Raw genomic sequence first — 19,502 nt, forward strand, 5'->3', positions numbered from 1 at the left:
TCGATAATGAGTTTGTTAAATGGATTAATATTCCACTTTTTCTTTTCCCTCCTTTTCCCTGCCGTTTAAACGGATATTCCGGTCCAACTATACGAAACTTTTATTTCGGAATACATTTCGACGCTTTCTTTCGTTGTTAACAATTCGAAAACGGTTTTACGATCGAATATACGAAGGATCGAATATCGTTTGGATACATCGAATCCTGATATCAAGATCATTTTGAAGGGGAAAAAATTGAAAGAAGCAAGAATTTTAGCGTTCGATGATCCGATTTAATGGGAAAATGAGAATCGTCGAATTTTTTTCGCCGTTTAATATCCTGTTGTAAAGTATTTTTTTCCAACTCGTTGGCAACGTATTGCCATGTTTCGATCTTACGATTAGCGCGATCCTAACGATCCTCTGCTAACTAATAAACGAGATAGTGAACTGTTTCGTATCGATTATATCGAGGATATCGGTTCGAATCTTATGGAATCTGGTGCGCTCTTAGAGGCTGTATATAACTCGTATATACAACCGGATAATTAATGGAGCCGGTAATGAGCTGATTATTATTAATAATATTTAGTCGAGGTTAAGCCGAGGCGACCCCGCCGTGCTGGAGCCCGGCTGCTCGTTAATTGAATCTGCCAATCATCGTAATGAGCGTCAGCGCCGGATCTGCTGTCCGTTCTTCGTTGTTGCTCTTTAGGGCCTGAAAGCTTGATGCTCGTTGCTTTCGAAAAACGAAATACGCGTGTTGCACTCTGCAACCCTATCCTAAGAAATGTGAGCAATTTTCTTCACCGACCGCCTTTCGAGAACTTGATCGATATCGCGAACCCTGTCTAGAACCTTCTCGTAATTGTTGCTATTCGTTTACATTAATTACACCACGCGCGTCAACCAAACTTTTACTTTGGAATTCGAACGATCGTATTGTTTATAGATAAATAATCAAATAATCGCGAATCAATAGCGCGTTTTTCTTTTTTTCTTATTTCAACCTATTCTTATTTTATTTTCTTATTTCAATATCTTTCGAATATATAAAGCTTGCGTCCTTTTAAAAATTCTTTTCCTCTCTCTCTTTTTCCAGCGCCAAGAGTGAACCTATTTCTCGTCGAATGCAATACTCGAAAATGGAATTGTTAGTCACGGAACAGAAGTAGCCACGATAAGTCGGACAAGGGACAAATGTTTCTCCTCTTTCGAAGATAACTTTGCCCCGATCTCTACACTCTTACGCTCCAACCAGAATCCTTCTAAGAATGCGTTCTTATCTCTCGAGTTTCGTCGTTCGAAACCAGGATTTCCGGCAAGGATTTTCGTAAAGTAGAAATGCCAATCCACGAAAAGATGAGTGTTCCATCTAGTTTCCTCTTCTGTTCCAATATCGCGCGTACAAGTAAAAGTAAGTTTTCGAAACTAAGTAGTAGTAGTAGTAGTAGTAGTAGTAGTATCACGATAATCGTGATTTACGTAATAACACACGTTGTGGATAAAGAGAGAGAGAAAAATGAAGAGAAAGTAAAGGGAAACAAAAGAGGGGGGGAGAAAAAAAAAAAAGGAGAATACACGATGGAAGCGGTTTCGCGAAAACTCGTTCCTGTCGACGCCCGCTGGTAATTTCGTTGTATAGGAATTAATAGATTAGCGAAGAGCACGTTTCCTCTTAATTCCAGCCCATTACGGGTTCGGTTTCTCGGCGTAAGGCGGGTCTGCTCGATTATGGAAGATAGCCAAAATCACCGGTGGATCGCGGAATTAGATCGAATTACCCAGACGCGAGATGATCGCCGTACAGTGTAATTTCTCGATAGAATGACGAGCAACTGCGTCATCGTAAGCCACTGGTCTCGCGTTTTTCACGCTAGCCAATTTTTATCCAATCTTTATTTTTCGTTGTCCCGGCTAATTTCTTCACTCGAAAAACCACGAGGAATATCCTCTTTCCGCCAACCAGATACCATTTCCTCTTGTTTCTTCTTCTTCCCTTTTTTTTCTCCCCTTGATTCCGCATAGATTTCAATTACAACGAAATTAGATGCGAATCGCGTTTCACGTGAATATATCGGCGGCACGACTCCGGCTACCGAATGACGGGAGAAATTAATCAAAATAATCATCTCTGGGGCCCGAAGCGGCCACCGGGGCCTGTCATTTACTCCCCTCGAACTCTTCTCCTCCTGCCTTAGGATACTCGATGTATATGTATATATATATATGTATATATATATATATATATATATATGTATATATATATAGTATATATATATTCCGGTAGCCAAGCGAAACGGTTCTTCAGCCTTTACACGGGAATCTAGAAGTCCGATGGAACCATTATTCCGAATCTCCCTAGCTAGAATTTTAAATCATAACCATCCCGTGTCCCCGACTCCCCGAAGGAAATTTCATTTCGAAGAAGATTTTCGACCGTTCCGAGAGTAAAGATCAGGCCTCGAATCACGCTCGATTAACATTTATACGATTCGGATGCGATTACTTAAAAGTCATACTAACATAAGAAGAAACTGCTGCTTAATTTAAACGCAATCGCGAGTTACACGCGCGTAACACTTGTTTCCCTTGATATTTATCTTTACCTTGTAATTTCATTAATAAATCGAGAAGAATGTTTTTTCGTCGATTTATACGCGATATACTCGTTCTCTCGGATGGACACGATTATAACGGATGATTCGAATCGATCGTTTTTACGCTCGTGGTCGTTTTGCGGATGTTTGAAAAGAGTCGAGATAACTCGATTGGAGATGGGAGGGAAAAAAAGAAGATTGAAAGAGAGAGAAAAGAGAGAGAGAGAGAGACGGTTTTGGAGAAAGTTGGGGAGGAAAGGGTGGGATTCGAGGGCGCAAAGTAACGCCATCAGACACGCGAATGAGAAACGGGACGGTGTTTCGTGGAGGCAGGAGGTCCGAATGGGCCAATAACTTTGCGAGCTTATGTTCTTGAATATAAAGGGGACATTGGTACTTTGCGGGACGATGTCGCTTAACTGTCCCCCATGGCACCCTTCCTATTATTCCCTGTTGCCCCCCGTTCCGTAGGAACGTATCCTGATGCACGACTCTCGCTTTTTATTCAAATGCACGCCCCTGCAAACCGAACGCGATGCCTCTCGCAAATTTGCCCAATGATTCACGATTCGCCGTTCCACGTCGCGACGGGGTCGAAGAAGCGTCAAGATTATGCCATCTCTCGATCGAGACTCCAACCTTTCCCTTCCTTTTCCAGACTTTTACTCGTTATACAATTTCCACCAGAAATCCAAACTATTCCGACTCGCTTGTACACCGAGTGCCGATCATTCGAGTTCGAGAATGTCGGAAATCGATCGAAATAAAATCGATGATCCGATCGGGGACGATCGGGGACGATTCGATTGCATTTGTTGGAGGAGGGGGAGGAGGGTCGGCGGTACTCGTCCACGGGCACGCGGCACGTTGGCCGCGAGCTCCTGTGGCGCTCACCGGGTTTCGACACCCACACGCCGTGTCGCCTCACCAAACACATAAATAACGACAGTTTCTTGGAGACTCCGCGTCACCAGCCATTTTCGATTCGACCGAGAATCACACTCTCTGAAAATGTACTCTCTCCCCGTGATTCCTTTTTCAAAATTTTCCTTTTTCCTCGCAATTTTTGAATCCGATTACTTCTACGATTTTTCGAATTCAAGGGAATTAAATTAGGAGAGTTTAATCGTCGATCGATTCGCCGAAACGAGCGGAGCATAGCTTTAACGCGATACCCTTTTCTCGATCGTTCGCCACCTGTTATGCGTGAAACTTATCCTATCTCGTCGTGTGAATGAAAACGCGCGTTCGATGTAGATATCCAGAGATTGGATCGAGCGTTGGCAGGAGTTGTCGGCGGTTGCTCCAAGTATTTTCAAGTTTGTTTCTTCAACGGGAGGGAGGGAGGGAGGAAGGGAATTGTTCGAAGAGCAAAACGAGGTCGAGCTTTTGGATTTGACGTGTTCATTAGAAAAGCTTGGAGACTGTTTCGTGTTAATAACCGAGTGCGCGAGGAACGCGTCAAAAGCAAAGGGATATTTTGCGACACGCCTACGCGCGGATCTCGCGTGGCTTCGGGCATTAAATTAATCGTGCGTTTCGTTTGTCGAGAACCGCGGTTACAATCGTATACAACGGATACTATGTTGCCGCTGTCACGAAACTGACGTTTTGCATTTACCGTGCACGACGAACGACAAGTCCCTGTATCTCGTTCTCTATTACTTCGACGACGCCTCTCTCGATCGTATCTCGGCCGGGTCGGGAAACTATCTATTCAGAATTTATTCGTTTACTCGATACGAATAACGGTTTTCGTATCCACTCGATATTACGCCATGAATTTAAAGAAAATTGGATCGATAGTGCGCGGTAGAATGGACGAGAAACGTTGAATCCGTTATTTGACGTATTAATTATTGGAGTTATTGGAATTCTAAGCCTAGTGGAGAGATCTATGCTGCAAAAGCGATCGATTCGAAATTCTTCAAAGACCAACCCACGTAAATGCAAAATAATCCTCTAACACGGAAACTCGAATGTACGTATACTAAATTGGTTAAACTTAATAACAGAATTTGGTATATAAAATACGATAGGCTCGATGATTCGATATTTCTTCCGTCCAATTCCGTTCTTTCCGAGGAAAAATTTCGAAAACGATTATTTACGTCGAAACCTTCCCACCAAGAGCTCGAGCTCTCCAATCTTTTCCCAAGGAAAGGTCGCCGACTCACGAGCGACTTCACGAAGGAATTCTAATCTTCGGCCCCGATTGAACGTGGGTCTTAATAACGAGTCTATCTTAATTAAATTAAAATTCTCATCCCAAGCCCGCCACCAAGCTCTCTCTCCTCTTAGGGCGTGTCTCTTCGTGATCCCTCGTTCGAGCGAGGCGAAGTTTCGAGCCATGGAGCCACAAACCTCCGTGCCTAGACAGATATCGAGACAGAGAAAGAGAGAGAGAGAGAGCACGAAAAAACAGTTGTCGAAAAATCGTTCGATCCGATGCACTCGTACGGATACACACAAATTACCATGGTAAATTAATCTATCCCGGAGGAGATAATGGCTAATCGACGAATTTACTTTGTAGTTTCCACGCCTTTCGCTCCGAACCACGTCTCGGGGCCAACACGAACCCCCTCCTCTCTCTCTCTCTCTCTCTCTCTCTCGGAGCATAGCATCCGCGAGGCATAATATTACCATTCTTTATTCTTTAACGATCGGCAGCCAGCCGAGTGTTTCATGGTCGGACCTCTCGTCTGCCTTCCTCCTCCTCCTTCGTTCTTCCTTCTTTACGATTCCGTCCCAATTTATTACGAAACCGAGGGCTTTTCCCGCGAGAGTCGAACGATCGAGTTGGCTCTAGCCACTCGTCCACTCCTCTCGGCCCCTCTCGAACGCGCCCTCATTTCGTATTCATAAAGATGGTGGGTTCCGAGGATCCTCTCTTAATATACGAAGAATACGACGAGGCCTTCCTCTCGACGACCCTGAACAATCTTCCTCGACTAATTACCGTGAAATATGACTGATCGAGAAATTTTTGGGGGAAGCGCGAACTCTCGTAAATCGAACGATATAAGGTAATTCCGGGGAGGAGGGCATGGTTTTACAAGTCGAATTGTAATTCAAACGTTTTTGTTTGCGTGTCTTGCGTGTCGAAAGAATTTGTATAATAATAAATAAAATTGCGATATTTTTTCGTTTTAAAAATTACCGATCCATCGTATCGTGGATCGAATCGTAGCAGCAATGTATCAAGACGATTGATTAGAAATGCTTGTAATATTAAATCAACCTCTATTTATACTATGGTTCGTCAAGTACGATGTGTAATCTGTGATCTATCTCGCTCGTTCACGGAATTTATCTCTCTCTCCCCCCCTCCCCCCAAGATTTATCCTAATATACGTTTTTCACAATCGTCGCAGTAATGGATAACGCGCTTTCTTAGATACTTTCGAGTGAAAAAGAAACGGCGCGTAGTTGAAGAAGAAGAAGAAAAAGAACTGGACGAGACGAACGGGTTATTTCGATCGAGGAATCAAAGTCGCGTTAAGGTCCCGCGCGTGGAACGAAAGGCGAAGCATCAATTACCGTTGGGACTCGTTTCGGCGGACGTTCGGTTAAAATTTTCGAAAAAATCTCGTTTCGTAATTGTTTATTGTGATCGAGGGTTCGGCTGGAACTCGGCGGCCCCCCCGTGGCGCATCGCGAATGGGATCTAAAAGGACGAGAGGAGTGGAACGTGGGTTCCTACCGTTAACATCCGACTTTACGACGCATCCTGGTCGCACGAGGCGTGCACCTCGCGGGGCCTTGTACAAGCCCCCGTAATTTGATAATATAGGGTTATGGTGGCGCCAAGCTGAGCCGTTTAAATTCATAACATTGTTTATTCCTATTAGACCGACCTATTGGGCCCGTTCCGCGCGATATTTCATTCGAAAGGGAAGGCCGGTGCCGCGCGTGGACGAGTCCTTTTCTCCTCGATTCCTCCATCCGCCCTGCCCGACATTTTATTTTATGTTGTACCCGGCCCACGAATTTTCTCCCTTATAGCCTCTCTATAACCTAGAAATAGTTTTCCAAATGAAATATTCACCCAACTCTGATAGACCGAAGTGATAATCCCAACGATCGAGAAGAAAATCATCATCGGTTCCCATCGATAAACGCATCTTATCCCTCTCTGATGACGATATTTGATGATATTTTATCCCCTCCGATCCCGTGGACGTATTCGTAATGCAACACAGCGTATGGAATAAGGAGGAGGGGGAATATTAAAAATCGTTGCCTCGTTTCCTCAAAATTTTTCCTGTTTACGCGCGTTGCACACGCGTTTCGCAAATGTTTTAAATTCTTCTTAAGGTTTTGATCGAGCTGTTGGGTATCGTTTACGAGCCCAAGCCGCGTTTCGAGCTCCTCGCGCGGGACGGAACGTTCAACGTCCTTATTGCTCTTGGCCGGTTAGCTGTCAGCGAGAACGTGAAATATCGTCCTGCCCAACTAGTATCCAATAATTAGTTTACTCCTCATTACGGTTGGCCCGCGTTATTAGGAGGTCCACGGGGTGGAGAGACAGAGAGAGAGAGAGAGAGAGAAACGGAGCAGACCGAGGGGAAAGGGAACGGACAGGAGGGAGAGCTCTAATTAACTGAACGTTTAGGGGTTACTCGACCGGTCGACTCGCGGCCACGCCCGATCGGTTAACCAATTCCTTTCTTACCTGGTTTGTGCACCTTTCGGATACTTTGTGCCAATCTGCTGCCATCCTATGTTTGGCCAGTCCATCATTTTTTCCTTTCTCCCTTTTTTTTTTCCCCCTTCCACGCGTGTAACACCACCGTGGATATACCCCTCCTCGCGTACTGCGCCTCTCGATCGAAAAATTCGAGTTTAATCTTTTTCTCGAGTCAACAGTCTCGTACACCTTCGTCCCTACATCGTCGAAACGTCGTAAATTTAAAGAAACGGGGGGAGGAGGGAGGGATCGAGAGGAATAAAGATAAAGAGCGAGTTGATGATGCAATAAAAAGAGAGAGAGAGAGAACCAGGGTGCTCGCGCGCAAAGGGTTATCTCTCATCTTTGATCTTGGTTGGAAGCGGTTGAATCGAGGGGATCCTTCTCGAGGAGAGATAGAACAACAGGGAAGGGGAAGGGACGGAGAGGATGGGTCCGTAGGAGGTATGATGCGCGGGAGCCATCTCTGTTAATCATCGCGTAATTACCGCTCCAATTATCAGATACTGAGATACGAGCACGCAGGACCCGAAGAATCTGTTAGCTCGATCGTAGAGGCCTCTCCGATCCGGGATCTGGTTTGCGGCGGAGCCGCTCGTCATTCTAAACGAGCGACCGGCAACAACATCTCGCCCGATCTCGATCGCTCACCGTGCTTGGCAACCGCCGCGAGAAAGTGTCAATTACTGCTAGCCGCCGATGGATCATGCCGAGGAGATTAATCCGCCTCGATCGTGCACAACAACGCGAAACGAATTTTAAACGATTCGAATTTCAGGAGGGGACAGGAGGAATTGTTGCACGAATTTCGTAAAAAACGAATTTCATTCTCTCTCGCAGGCCCCGTCGGGGTTGAACAAGGGGCGGGACAATACTTGTCCGGCGGCCGGTAGGTTGAACAGGGCGTTACCCGGCATTCCTTGGTAAATTAACTTAGCGGGCGGCTGCAGCGAGCGGCGCGTCTCTCCCGCCAAATATTCATTTAAAAAGGTAAATGCAATTTTGCCGTTTTACGTGATTGAGATAATGCCCCCCCGATTAACGGGGGGCATCTCTTCCTCGCTTCCTTCGTATCTCTTTTCCTCCTCTTCTTCTTCTCCTCCTCTTTTTTCCCTTCCTTCCCGCGTCTCTTGCTTCCACGTCCCCCTCTTTTGTCTTGCTCGGTAGCAAACGCGTCATTACCAAAATTCGGATCGACCGTCCCACACGAGCATCTGCGTCGAATGGAAGTAAGCAGCTCGACTTCAATTTTCTCCGCGTTCGAATTTTTCGAATTTTGAATTTCGCGCTCACCTCGACTCGAACACCGTTCTTCTCGTTTTCCCAAGAAAGATTTCGAAGGAAATTTTCTCTCTTCGGGATCGGGACGAACGGAGCGAACGAAGAATTATTATAAACGTTGAGTCGTGACTCGTCTCTCTTCTCGGCTAAAAACTAAAAATTCTCGGGGAGAGAGAGAGAGAGAGAGAGAGAGAGAGAGAGATCGGTGATCGGTTGAACGATCTGGAACGATCGTTCGGTGGCTAAAAAGGGCCAAGAGATTCCAAGGAGAGACGAGCCGACGAGTAATTCGCGGAGGTCGTACATCATCCCCCGTGAACGGTTGTCCGCCTATATTCGGTCGCTTCGTTTGGGCTTAAATCAAATTTACTAATTAACACCATTTACCAGGATCTATAGCGGAGGGACTCGCGCGCTGTCCGCCGTCCGTGACTCTCTAAGCTCCTTTTTGTTTCCTCTTCAACGTCGGTACGCGTTATTGATGATGCTCGTTAAAGAGCTCTCACGTGCCTGTGGGGGCAGTTCTTCTTCGTCCCGATATACACCTCCTCTCGCCCTCCCCCGTATAACCCGTCTCTCCTGGACTCCTGGTACGCATCCTCCTCCTGTGATCCATCCTCGTGCCACTCGGCCTAGCTGCCGCGGGACATTAGTCATCGACAATCAAGATGAATTCACTCTTAAACAATGACGCTTAATTTCAAGAAGCCACCGAACAACACGAACAATCGCCCAATTCTCCAGGACTCGCCTCTCTCCCTCCCCTCTCTTTCTCCCCGCTTCATCAACAATCCTCCATGCCAACCTGCTCCTCCTCGCCTCCTCCTCGCCTCGAGAATCTTTTCCATCCACCTGTGCACGTTTCTCTCGCGTTATTACTACGAACACACACGAGCACACCTTTCGTAGGGGGTTAGATTTATGGCGCGTCGCATTATCACGTAAGGTAACGCGACACCGCAATTCCACTCGCCGGCCAAACGCGCAAATTACCATCGCGATTGCGGCTAACTCGCCCCTTTACGCTAATAACGCAACACCACGCGGCGAATCGCAAACAAGGACGTGGAATACTACGCTCGCGGGACAAGCAATCTTTCCCACCGAGGGCGTAAACCGCAAAATCTGCCGCTAAATCATCCCATCCTCGAATATTTATTTGTCCGCTCGATCATCCGCGCATTTCACATTTCACTTTTGTTATTTTTATCTTACCATTATCCGTATATATATATATATATTTCTTAGAAAGAAGAGTTTTAGATCCTCGCTGGAAAATGCTGAGAGAAATTGAATCGTTCTAATTGAATCGAAGATATTAATGGATGGAACTTCTTCCATGCATGGACGACGGATTTTATTTATTGCGGAAGAAACCGCAATTCACGTCGTTACGATCCTCCGATTTTAGAATCTAGATCATTTCATCCTTTCTCAATTTTTACACACAGGAATGAGGAATTATTTTCAATCGAAACCAAAAAAAAAAAGAGAAAATACACAATTTCCAAGTACACGGAGAATGCGTAAAGGATCGTCATCGTTCTCGCGCATGTTCGAACTCGCTACGTTCCTCGTCACGACGAGCAGAAAAGCATCGAACCTGATGCGACTTACCATCGAAAGGAAAAGGGTCGTTTCGGTCGTAATCGTAGGCGTTCGTTATTTATCAGTCGTGACGTACACACCACGCGTGTATATAGTTTTACGTGTATATACAAGACCCAGTGGGGTTGCGTATCCGCGATCGAATGCAAATATCGCGAGACACGGAATTATATCATTATTTCTCCAGTTCCAGCGGTGTGCGTGTCTTTTTTCAAATAAGGAAATAAATTAAGACGTAATGGGCTTAATAAGGCTCCAAGCCGGATAGCATTCCGCGACCATGCCGGTAACTAATGGCGGCATTTGCGCGTTTTATACCGTATCTCCGGGGAAAGATCTCTCTGGTCTCGACTGGTCTCCCTGCAAATTTCCAAAACTCCGCTCCTTTTCTTTTTTTCCTCTCCCCTCTTTCTCTCGTTCGATCTTCGAACGAAGTGTTTTTTCCATGTCTTTAATAATTTTAATCAGACCATCTTTAATCGCGACGATTAAATCGGATCGTTGGAAAATTGAAAAGGATTCTCGCGAATCCCGGTTACACGGGGAACCGGTTGTAATCGTGTCGTCAAAACTCGAGCATCGTTCGGCATTCGATGATCGATTGTATAAGCAACGCTTTATATCGGATGATCAGGAGCAAAGAGTAGTATCGAGGAGGAATGAAGCGGATCGTATATCCCTCCCTTCCTTTATTTTCCTTTATTTTGTCCACGTTCTTTGTGCGTTAACGAGAAACTTTACACAATGTGTGTACAATGTGCTTACACGCTTGTTATGCTTCGTATCTTAAACCGGTGAAACTCGATCTCCTCGATGAAAATAGAAGGGGGAGGGGGGGGAGAGGTGGATGAAACAGGGAGATACAAAAGAGAAAAGCAAATGGAGAAAATGGAGCGAAGAGGGGGGAGGAGGGGGGGAGAGGGGACGAAAAGAAACGGAGAAGGTGGAAGCAGAAGCAGCCAGGGCCGAATATGATGTGGATCCGCTACACGAGACTGATACTGGATATACCTGGGATACAGGAGGCCGTGCAGCGGTGTAAATGCAATCAAGAAGGCCTCAATTAGACCGTCACGCCGTACATCCCTCATCTCCGAGTCTCTCTCTCTCTCTCTCTCTCTCTCGCCGCTCCTCCTCCCTCTTCATCGTCTTCGTTTCGTCGTCGTCCACCTCCCTCCTTCTTCCTCATCTTCTTTTCTTTCAACTTCTCTTCGTCTCTTTTGCCTCTCTCCTTCCACCTTCATTTTCCCTTGCCAAGTTACCGGAGAGATTCCTCTTCTACCTTGCTGCCACTCGGGTATTAAAATTTAAAATGAAAAGAGGAAGAAAAGCGCGGACGGATAATATATTTTTAAAACTTGTTGCGAAACTTGTTGCACGATAATGAAAAGCGTGATGGGAAACTTTGACACCTTATGGCTAATCGAATTATAAAATTGGAGACATAATTGGAGACGTAATTCGAGGAAGGAGAGAGAGGGCCGATTACGGCCGATTAACTGCGAGTCGAGGGCTCGAATCGGCCACGATTTTGTCGTAAACCGTCCACTTTCCCTATCGTTAGACCCTATTAAACCAACTATACGAGAGAGTTACACAAGGGAGGTCTACGAAAGCGTTTCGAAGCGAGCTTGCGGAGGTCGAGATTAAGGGGGCTGTTTAATCTGCATCCATCGCGATGATAGGTAACGGTTGGAGAGAATCATCGCGGAGGCCTTCACGTTTAACCGAGTTAGTTACAGCAAACCCTGCAATTAGGGATTGTTAACTGGATAAAACCTTACGCGTGCTGCGCGTGAAGGGGGAAAAAACGAGGACCGTTTAAAAGATGAGGAGTAATCGCGGCTGCTGATCAAGCTGGTCAAACGATCGATTCTTTATCCTATATAAATTTCATCGGGACGAGAAGACGATCGATCCTCGAATCGAATGTATATATATATATATATATATATTTTTTTTTCGTGCGTTATATCTCGAACTTATTCTTTGGAAAAAGTACCGCTTTTTATAAGAACAAACATTCCAAGATTGTGATCCAACCAGCAAGTTTCTCTCTCTCTCTCTCTCACGGATAAGATGCACGTTGACCGTGTAACTATAACCTTAACTGGTATCGAAACAAATCACTGTTTCGAGATCGCATTCTTCTCGTCTAACGTTTCTTTTTTCGGCGAACGTAGCCGGTTTGGAAGCCGGTTGCTACCGATCGCTAAATTCATTCCGATGTAGACAGTTATTAGGTGGCTAGAGCCGGTGTAAAACGTCGCTATAATGATCGGTTACTAACTAACTGCCTTTCTCCACTATCCCCCGCGCCACGTACAAACATCCAACGCATGTGTATAACGCATACGTATACGCGGTGCACTTAGCCCATAACCCGAGGGCACCCTCGATACTGTTTACACCGTAGTAATTTGCTAATGGCCAGGCCAACACGATGAATTCGGGATCGAGCCGGTTGCGTGGTCTGCATTTCGGATCGCGCTCGACCACGCGGCGGCCACGGAACGATCGCCATCCACCAGGCCGACCGACACGCCTCCGCTCGTTCTCGTCCGCCTTTTATCGTTCCTCCGCGCGTTATCGAGTCAACTTCTTAGGAAAAATTGTTATCGGCTACTCTCCAACGTCTGATTATCACCCGACCGTGATTCCATATTTCAGAAATGGTGCGCGCACAATGGCCTCGTCTCCTTCGAAAAGGAAAGAAGAATTTCATCCTGTTGTATTTTTTTTTTTTTTTTTTTTTTTCTTAGATCGGAAAGTCAGCGATCCAGAGTCGTATCGAGTTTTAGTTCCGACCGGAGTAACAAGAGACACGAGGTTAAAAAAGATGACGCGTTTAAACATTCGTCTACGATGTTGATGAAACGTTTCTTTGGCGGGGACGAAGCGAGAGACGAAGCGAGTTAAGTAAAGACACAGCGTGGTCAGTTTTGATCAGTTCTGCCGGTAATCGTTCGATTTATCAACCTCAAGATCGTTAGCACTCGGCGGGGAACGAAGGTATTCACGGTGCTGTTAATTAGCTGACGCGCATTAATGGGTCGAGACTCCATTAAACTGTAAAATATTTAAATAAGTCGACGACGGGCGTGCCTGGCTGCGAATTACTTACTCGTCGTAAGTCAATCGACCAAGTCTTGAAAACTTTGCATAGTGAAGTAGTAGTATACGGAGTTGTAACGTATGTGTTGGGATAATACAGGATGTTTTTCTTTCTTTTTTCCCCGCGCCCTCTCTTTGTCTCCTTTTTCCTTTGAAATTCGTCGAGCCTGTAAATTAATATTCTTTTTTCTCTTACCCACCCGTGCATCGTGAGATCTTTATTCATCGGATAATCGATAGATAGATAGGTTCGTTTAATTAAAGAACGACGCTCATTCTCTTTTTTCTTCTTTCTTTCCGCCCCGCTTCATTCTCTTTTTCTTTCTTCTTGCAATGATTTTTATTCGTCGTGTAAAGAGGAGGATGAATAAAAGGGTGAATCATGAAATCAAGTAGTACAATGGACACCCAATGCTCGTTTTACTCGTGGAAAATGGAACGTGAAATTGTTCGACGACGTTGCATTTTTTTCTTCGTTTTCGATCGAGATCCTTGAACAAATTTGAATAATAAATTTTTGTTAGAAGAACGTTAGAACGGATTGATCGACTCTTATCTCGTTCGTTTTTTTCTTTTTTTTTTTTTTTTTTTTTTAGAAATGGATTTTTTTTTTAAAAAATCCTAACGTTCCTTCTCGCGCGATATCGACGAACACGTGCAACGTTATTCCGTTTTGAAAAGCTGAGGGTTGTTTCGAGAGAGAGAAAAAAAAAAAAAAAAAAAACATTGATAATATTGTCGTACACGATGCACACGATCGGATATGTACTTGCAAGATCTCTTCAACAAAGTTACGCATACGTCGTTAATTATTTACAGGCAACTTACACGCTAAATATGCTTATACAGTCGTAAAACTTATAATATATGAACATCCAAGAATTAAAGAACGCGTGTATAAATACTTTCTCTTATCTAAATTGCGTATAACGCGTCTGTGTAAAAGTAATCGAATCACACGAGCTGTCCTCGTTTTTATAGGTCATCATCGTTAATTAAATAATCTCGACGGATGAATTTTTGTTTAAAAAAAATATTTCAACTCACGTTTAACGTTGCAACGTGACATTTTCTCGACTTTTTCTTTTTTTTTTTCTTTCCTTTTTTTTTTCTTTTCTTTTCTTCTTTTTTTTTTTAAACAAGAAATTTTTCATATATTTACAATAAAAATTATGCAGCAAATGTTAAAAAAATTATTATTCGAGAGCAAATTTTTTTTTTTTTATCGCAATGCTAAGAATTCTTTCTGTGGACGGACATCTTTCGATGATGCTTTTGCTTTATAGAATTAATCCTACTATGATATAATAATAATAATTGGTAGTAGACGATTCTACTAGTTCACGATTCGCCAAACACGATGCTTGACGATTGTTTTCCAGATTATTTTTCAAATTTGTTCAAATTAAAAATTTGTCTCGTTGTGCATGCCCAATTTTATTTCAAAATTTTATTTTCGGACGAAAATTCAAGAAAAGTACAACAGTTTCTCGCGAATAAATAACTCTCGCGATAATTCTTTCGCGGTTATGTATCCGCGAGAAATTTCGTCGTGAATTTTCGTCGGGATTTCGACAAATTTGAAAAATACTCCGACAACATTCACGCGAACGCGTGTTAAGTGTTATTTATTACAGTTCGTTCGTATCTCGTCGTTAAATGTAAAAGTTATATACAAAACGTTGTATATACGAAGAAATACAAATTCGCTTAATTCCGTGTTTTCTCGCAATCTTCGTTCTTTAAACGCAGAATTCGTATTGTGACGAACGAAAGGAAGGTTTCTTCTATCACGAGGAAGGTATCGAAAGAAACTCGTTTGTACACGGACAGGTATATGTCGTTGTTTCTCTCTGTAACGAACGACATTGTAAAAACTGTCACCAAAGTGATTCATTGGGTCACGATCCACGCAAAAGAGCAATGACACTTCTAAACATCCACTAAAAAAACTAATTGTACACTAATTGTGCGTTTCTTAAATGGTCGTCGAAGTTGTCAACGTGGACATGACGCACGGAATCGTTGGTTTATTTACGAGTGTGTGTATGTGTGTGTGTATGCGCGTGTATATATATATATATATATCTGTATCTGTATAATTGTATAATTGCAAGAAACATTTTCGCGAAAAACACGTTGCCTAAACAAGAGTTGCTCGAGAATCTTCGAAACTCGTTCGTAAACGTCGATGATCGGTCGAACAACGATCGATGTAAAAATATAATGCGATCGAGGATAATCGTATATACGATTTACATTTTTCGATCGTTTTCTAATCGCCGATGATCGTCGATACGCGATTCGAGAGAGGAGAAAAAAAAAAAAAAAAAAAAAAAAGAATCGAGCCAGCGTCTTCTAACGTATTTTATATATACATATATATATTAAGTAACAAAGGCACAAGTGATCACAGAAAGAAGGATAACTAACGATTCAACCTTCCTTCGCGGTACACGGTTATTAATTAACAAACGGTACAAAGTGTTCAACCACTTCGAAGCGAGTTCTTTGGTTCGTATCTTGTACGAAACATACAAAATATGCGGACTTAAAGAAGGTGCGCATATATACGACTTCGTATTATCGGTCCATGTGTAATCACACCGACGTACCGACATAACCCGGCATCTCCCTCCCTCCCTCCCCCCCTCCCCGAACAACGACGAAGAAAAACAATTGTTAATTGTTCTTCGAACCTCGCGTACATACATATTCGACGAGATCGACGATCAGTCGAAAGTTTGAAATCCATCTTATTTTAAAAGTTTTTTAACTCCTCCGTAACTCCCAGTTTCTTTTCTTTTCTATTTTTTTATACTCGATTCGAAGACGAAAGAAAAGGGATTGATTCACGATCGACGGGACGAGAAGAGATCACGATGAAATTTGGACGACGCGGAGGCACGTTTACCGGTAAGAAAAACGGTGAAATAAAAAAAATCTAAATCTTAGCCAACGATTTTCAACAAACTTGTCTAGGATCTAAGAAACTATAACTCTTCAGCTGATGAGATCCCCGTTCTTGCGAAGCATCTCGAGGTGTAGCTCGTACTCCCTGGCCTTGAGTCTGAGGGAGGCGATGCTGTTGGTCCGTCTGTCGATGTCGGGCAGCCCCACGGTGGCTGTGGGCGAGCCCTGGGGCGAGGTGGCGGTCGGCGGAGGCGGCGGGACCTGCGGATGCGGCAGGCCGATCGCGGGCGCCGGCGGGGGCGGGGGTGGCGGCGAGCCGCGGACCAATTTCGGCCGCTGGGCCGCCGATATGTTGGCCAGCAGGCTTTGAAAGGACGCCGCCGACGTGTAGGGCAGAGGCATCCCGGGTGGTAGCAAAGGTGGCGGCGCCCGATGATAGGGATGAGCGGTGTAACTACCGGGGAGGACCGGCCCGTGACCCAGAGGTGGGTAACGAAACGCGTCGAACGGTTTCCGCAGGGCAAACGTGCCCAGGTGGGCGAAAGGGTTGGGCAAGGTCGGCGCGACGACCGCCGATGCTGGTGGCGCACTCGATCCCAAGTACGGATTGTACGGATGTGCCTGGGGCCCGACCTTCTCCTGCTTCCGCCACTTTGCGCGTCGATTCTGAAACCAAACCTGTAACCAAACCACCCTGTATTATTTATCTTTCTCTCTTCTTCCTTCCTTCCTTCCTCACCTCTCGTCCATCGCGCAAAGCTGTGTGTGTGTGTGTGTGTGTGTGTGTGTATACCGAGGTAATAATCATCACTTTTCCGCTTCTGCGTACGCCTATTTTTGGAATATCGTTCGAGGAAAGGCGAAGGACGAGGAGAGGACGATTGAGGATTTCGAGAAACCGATCGATCCGGGTCGGGGAGCGAATATAATGTATAGCGCTTTTGTTTCTCTGGAAGTTGTTGGAATCGTGCAAGTGCGAATTCTGGTTAACGCGACGCGTTTCTCCTTCTCTCAGGAAACTGGCGGTGTATCATTATCGGCGAGGATGGAAGGAAGCCGAAGAAGATCGTTGCAGAGGCAGATCTTTCTTCCTTCGTCTATATACCTGGTTGTCTTTATTTTTCTCTTTGAAAAATCAACCAGAAATATCGATAAGTAAAACCGTTACTCGCCATTCTTTTGGCCCACTTTTACAACCACGTTCACAGAAATTACGAAAAGATTAGATTTTCTCCTCTCCTCTTCCAGATTCTCTTTTCACGAGAGCGACGAGAATCGAATCAAATTCTTGTATCGGTTACTTGAATAGGAAAGGGTGGTTTCAGGGATTTATCGAAACGAGACGAACACTCGTTCGTGATGCGTCCACCATTCGAACGCATTCCATCGCGAAAGTTCCTCGAAAACACTTCTCGAGCTCTAATCAGTTCAACGGAAGCTCTCCTCCCTTTCTCCTTTCTCTTTTTCCCCTCCCGTTTCGTTTCTTTAACGGACTTTAATTCCTCGTTTTCGGTTGTTGGGTCGATTTCGTTTCGTGGTTGAGACACGAAAACGAAACCCGCGTATATATACTTGGATTTCACGTTATCGTCGAGAGAAGATTTCTCGCGGAGAAGACGAACGATTCCACTCCAACAAATTGCTTTCATATATCTCGTGACAGAGCGTAATGACGACAATCCAACTTGGTTCAATAACCGCAAGCTTTGTCGTTAAACATCTGCTCGTTTCTGGAAGAAGATATCCCCCTCTCCCCCCCCCCCCCCTTCAAAAAGGAAAAAAGAAAAAGAAAGAACCTCGTACACGGTACGTTTCGTAATACAAGGATTCAAGGTTTGAGCGGAGAAAAGATTTTTAGAAAGTAATTTGTCTCGAAAGACAGTTTTATAGGCTCAGCGACACGCGACAAATTACCTTCCTAGGATCGTTCTCGAGATCGGAATATATACGTTTTCGTTTCGCGATATCTTTTTTTAGATGCTGTTTTTTTTTTTTTTTTTTCCATTTTATTTTCTTTGTTAGGCCAGGAAATCAAAAGGACCGCCGGAAGATGTAGACACTCCCCATGTACACGATCGACGACCAGTTGCAGCCTCGTCATTGCACGGGGAAGGGAATGGGAGCGTGTGTTGGAAGGATATTTCGAGATGACTTTGCGATTCGAAAATCGATTCGATCGATCAACACGTAGAAAAGTTCTATTCTATGACTCGTGAGATTATGAGATATTCTATCCTGCTACCACTACTAATCTCTCTCTCTCTCTCTCTCTCTCTCTCTCTTTCTCCCCCTCTCTTCTTCCCCAAAAAATTTCCATCCATCGAAAAACAATTCTCTCTTCGACGCACAAAGTTCTCTCGAACTTCAATTCCTCGTACGGAGTAGTATAAACGAGAACAAGAACGAGAACAAGAGACGACAGAGAGAACAAAGTTAAGAATAAAGAAACGAAAACGCGCGTGAAAACGTATGCGAGTGATAAATCGTTTCTTCGTTAATCGAGAAAGGATTGGAGTCAAAGGATTGCGTAACCGTAGAAAAGAAACCGTATAACCACGAAAAAAAAAGGGGGGGGGGAAAAGGAGCAAGAGTAAGAGGTAATGACAATAATAAGGTAAGAGAAGGTAGAAGAAGGAAACGTGTGTGTGTTCGAACGGGTGAATCGAACGATCAAACGGACACGATGGAACATGCAAACTCGTTGCTAGGCTGTATGGAGAGTTAAAGGTGAATGGGGTGTGGGGGGTCGGGTGCCAGGACCCCCCACAGCGAGCAGGATTGCCCCCAGCAGGGAGCTAAACATCCGAGTTGCGGCTTTTAAAACAAAACGTAACCACGATTCGCCGCCGGAACCTAGTCGTTTCGTGCTTAATCGTGCCGCATTAATTACGCGGACGCCGGCTCTCTCTCTCTCTCTCTCTTTCTCCCCTCCCTTTCATCGGCTCTCTTCCCTTATTCCCTCTTCCAGAGGGGAGAGGGACACCACGCGCAACTTCCTCAAACGAAACCTCCGTTTCCTCTTTAAATGATCACGCTTCGCGGATAGATCGGGAATTAATATCCCGTGAAATATTCCTCGACTCGTGTTCCTCCTGAGAACATCGATCAAAATTAACGTTTGGACAAGGACGACGTTAAGGTAATTAAATATTTGAACGGTCAATCGGTCACGAAAATCTTTGTATCCCGGTTCGTTGAGCGAGGAAAAAAAGAAAATTGTAATATTTTTTTTTGATATACGGATTATATGATCGCGATGTTTTTCCTCGAATTATTATATTCGTTTCGAATTAGTAATTTTTACTTGGAAA

General features: G+C 44.5%; 2 protein-coding genes across 7 annotated transcripts in view; one reads left to right on the top strand and one right to left on the bottom strand.

Annotated features, from left to right (window-relative positions):
- Positions 1–19,502, top strand: part of LOC100867256 (integrin beta-PS) — an 87,628-nt gene that overhangs the window by 6,393 nt on the left and 61,733 nt on the right. For 3 of the 5 annotated variants that reach the window (XR_015293161.1, XR_015293159.1, XR_015293160.1), the window contains 2 exons: positions 1,085–1,399; positions 2,273–2,639. The exons of 1 other annotated variant lie outside the window; for it this stretch is intronic. The gene's annotated coding sequence lies outside the window, so the exon portion shown is untranslated. Of the gene's footprint in view, positions 1–1,084; positions 1,400–2,272; positions 2,640–19,502 lie in introns of those variants that run through there. One more of the 5 variants, XR_015293157.1, reaches the window with a different exon arrangement.
- LOC105736026 (aristaless-related homeobox protein A) overlaps positions 15,938–19,502 on the bottom strand; it is a 68,353-nt gene continuing 64,788 nt past the window's right edge. For both annotated transcript variants that reach the window (XM_086911592.1, XM_086911590.1), the window contains one exon: positions 15,938–16,869. In XM_086911592.1, coding sequence (XP_086767718.1) covers positions 16,272–16,869 — 598 coding nt within the window. In that variant the 3' untranslated portion in view covers positions 15,938–16,271. The remainder of the gene's footprint in view (positions 16,870–19,502) is intronic.

The sequence above is a fragment of the Apis florea genome, unplaced genomic scaffold (genome assembly GCF_048593485.1).
Source record: "Apis florea isolate Af1SG1 unplaced genomic scaffold, ASM4859348v1 contig_3325_pilon, whole genome shotgun sequence".
NCBI classification, from domain to species: Eukaryota; Metazoa; Arthropoda; class Insecta; order Hymenoptera; family Apidae; genus Apis; species Apis florea.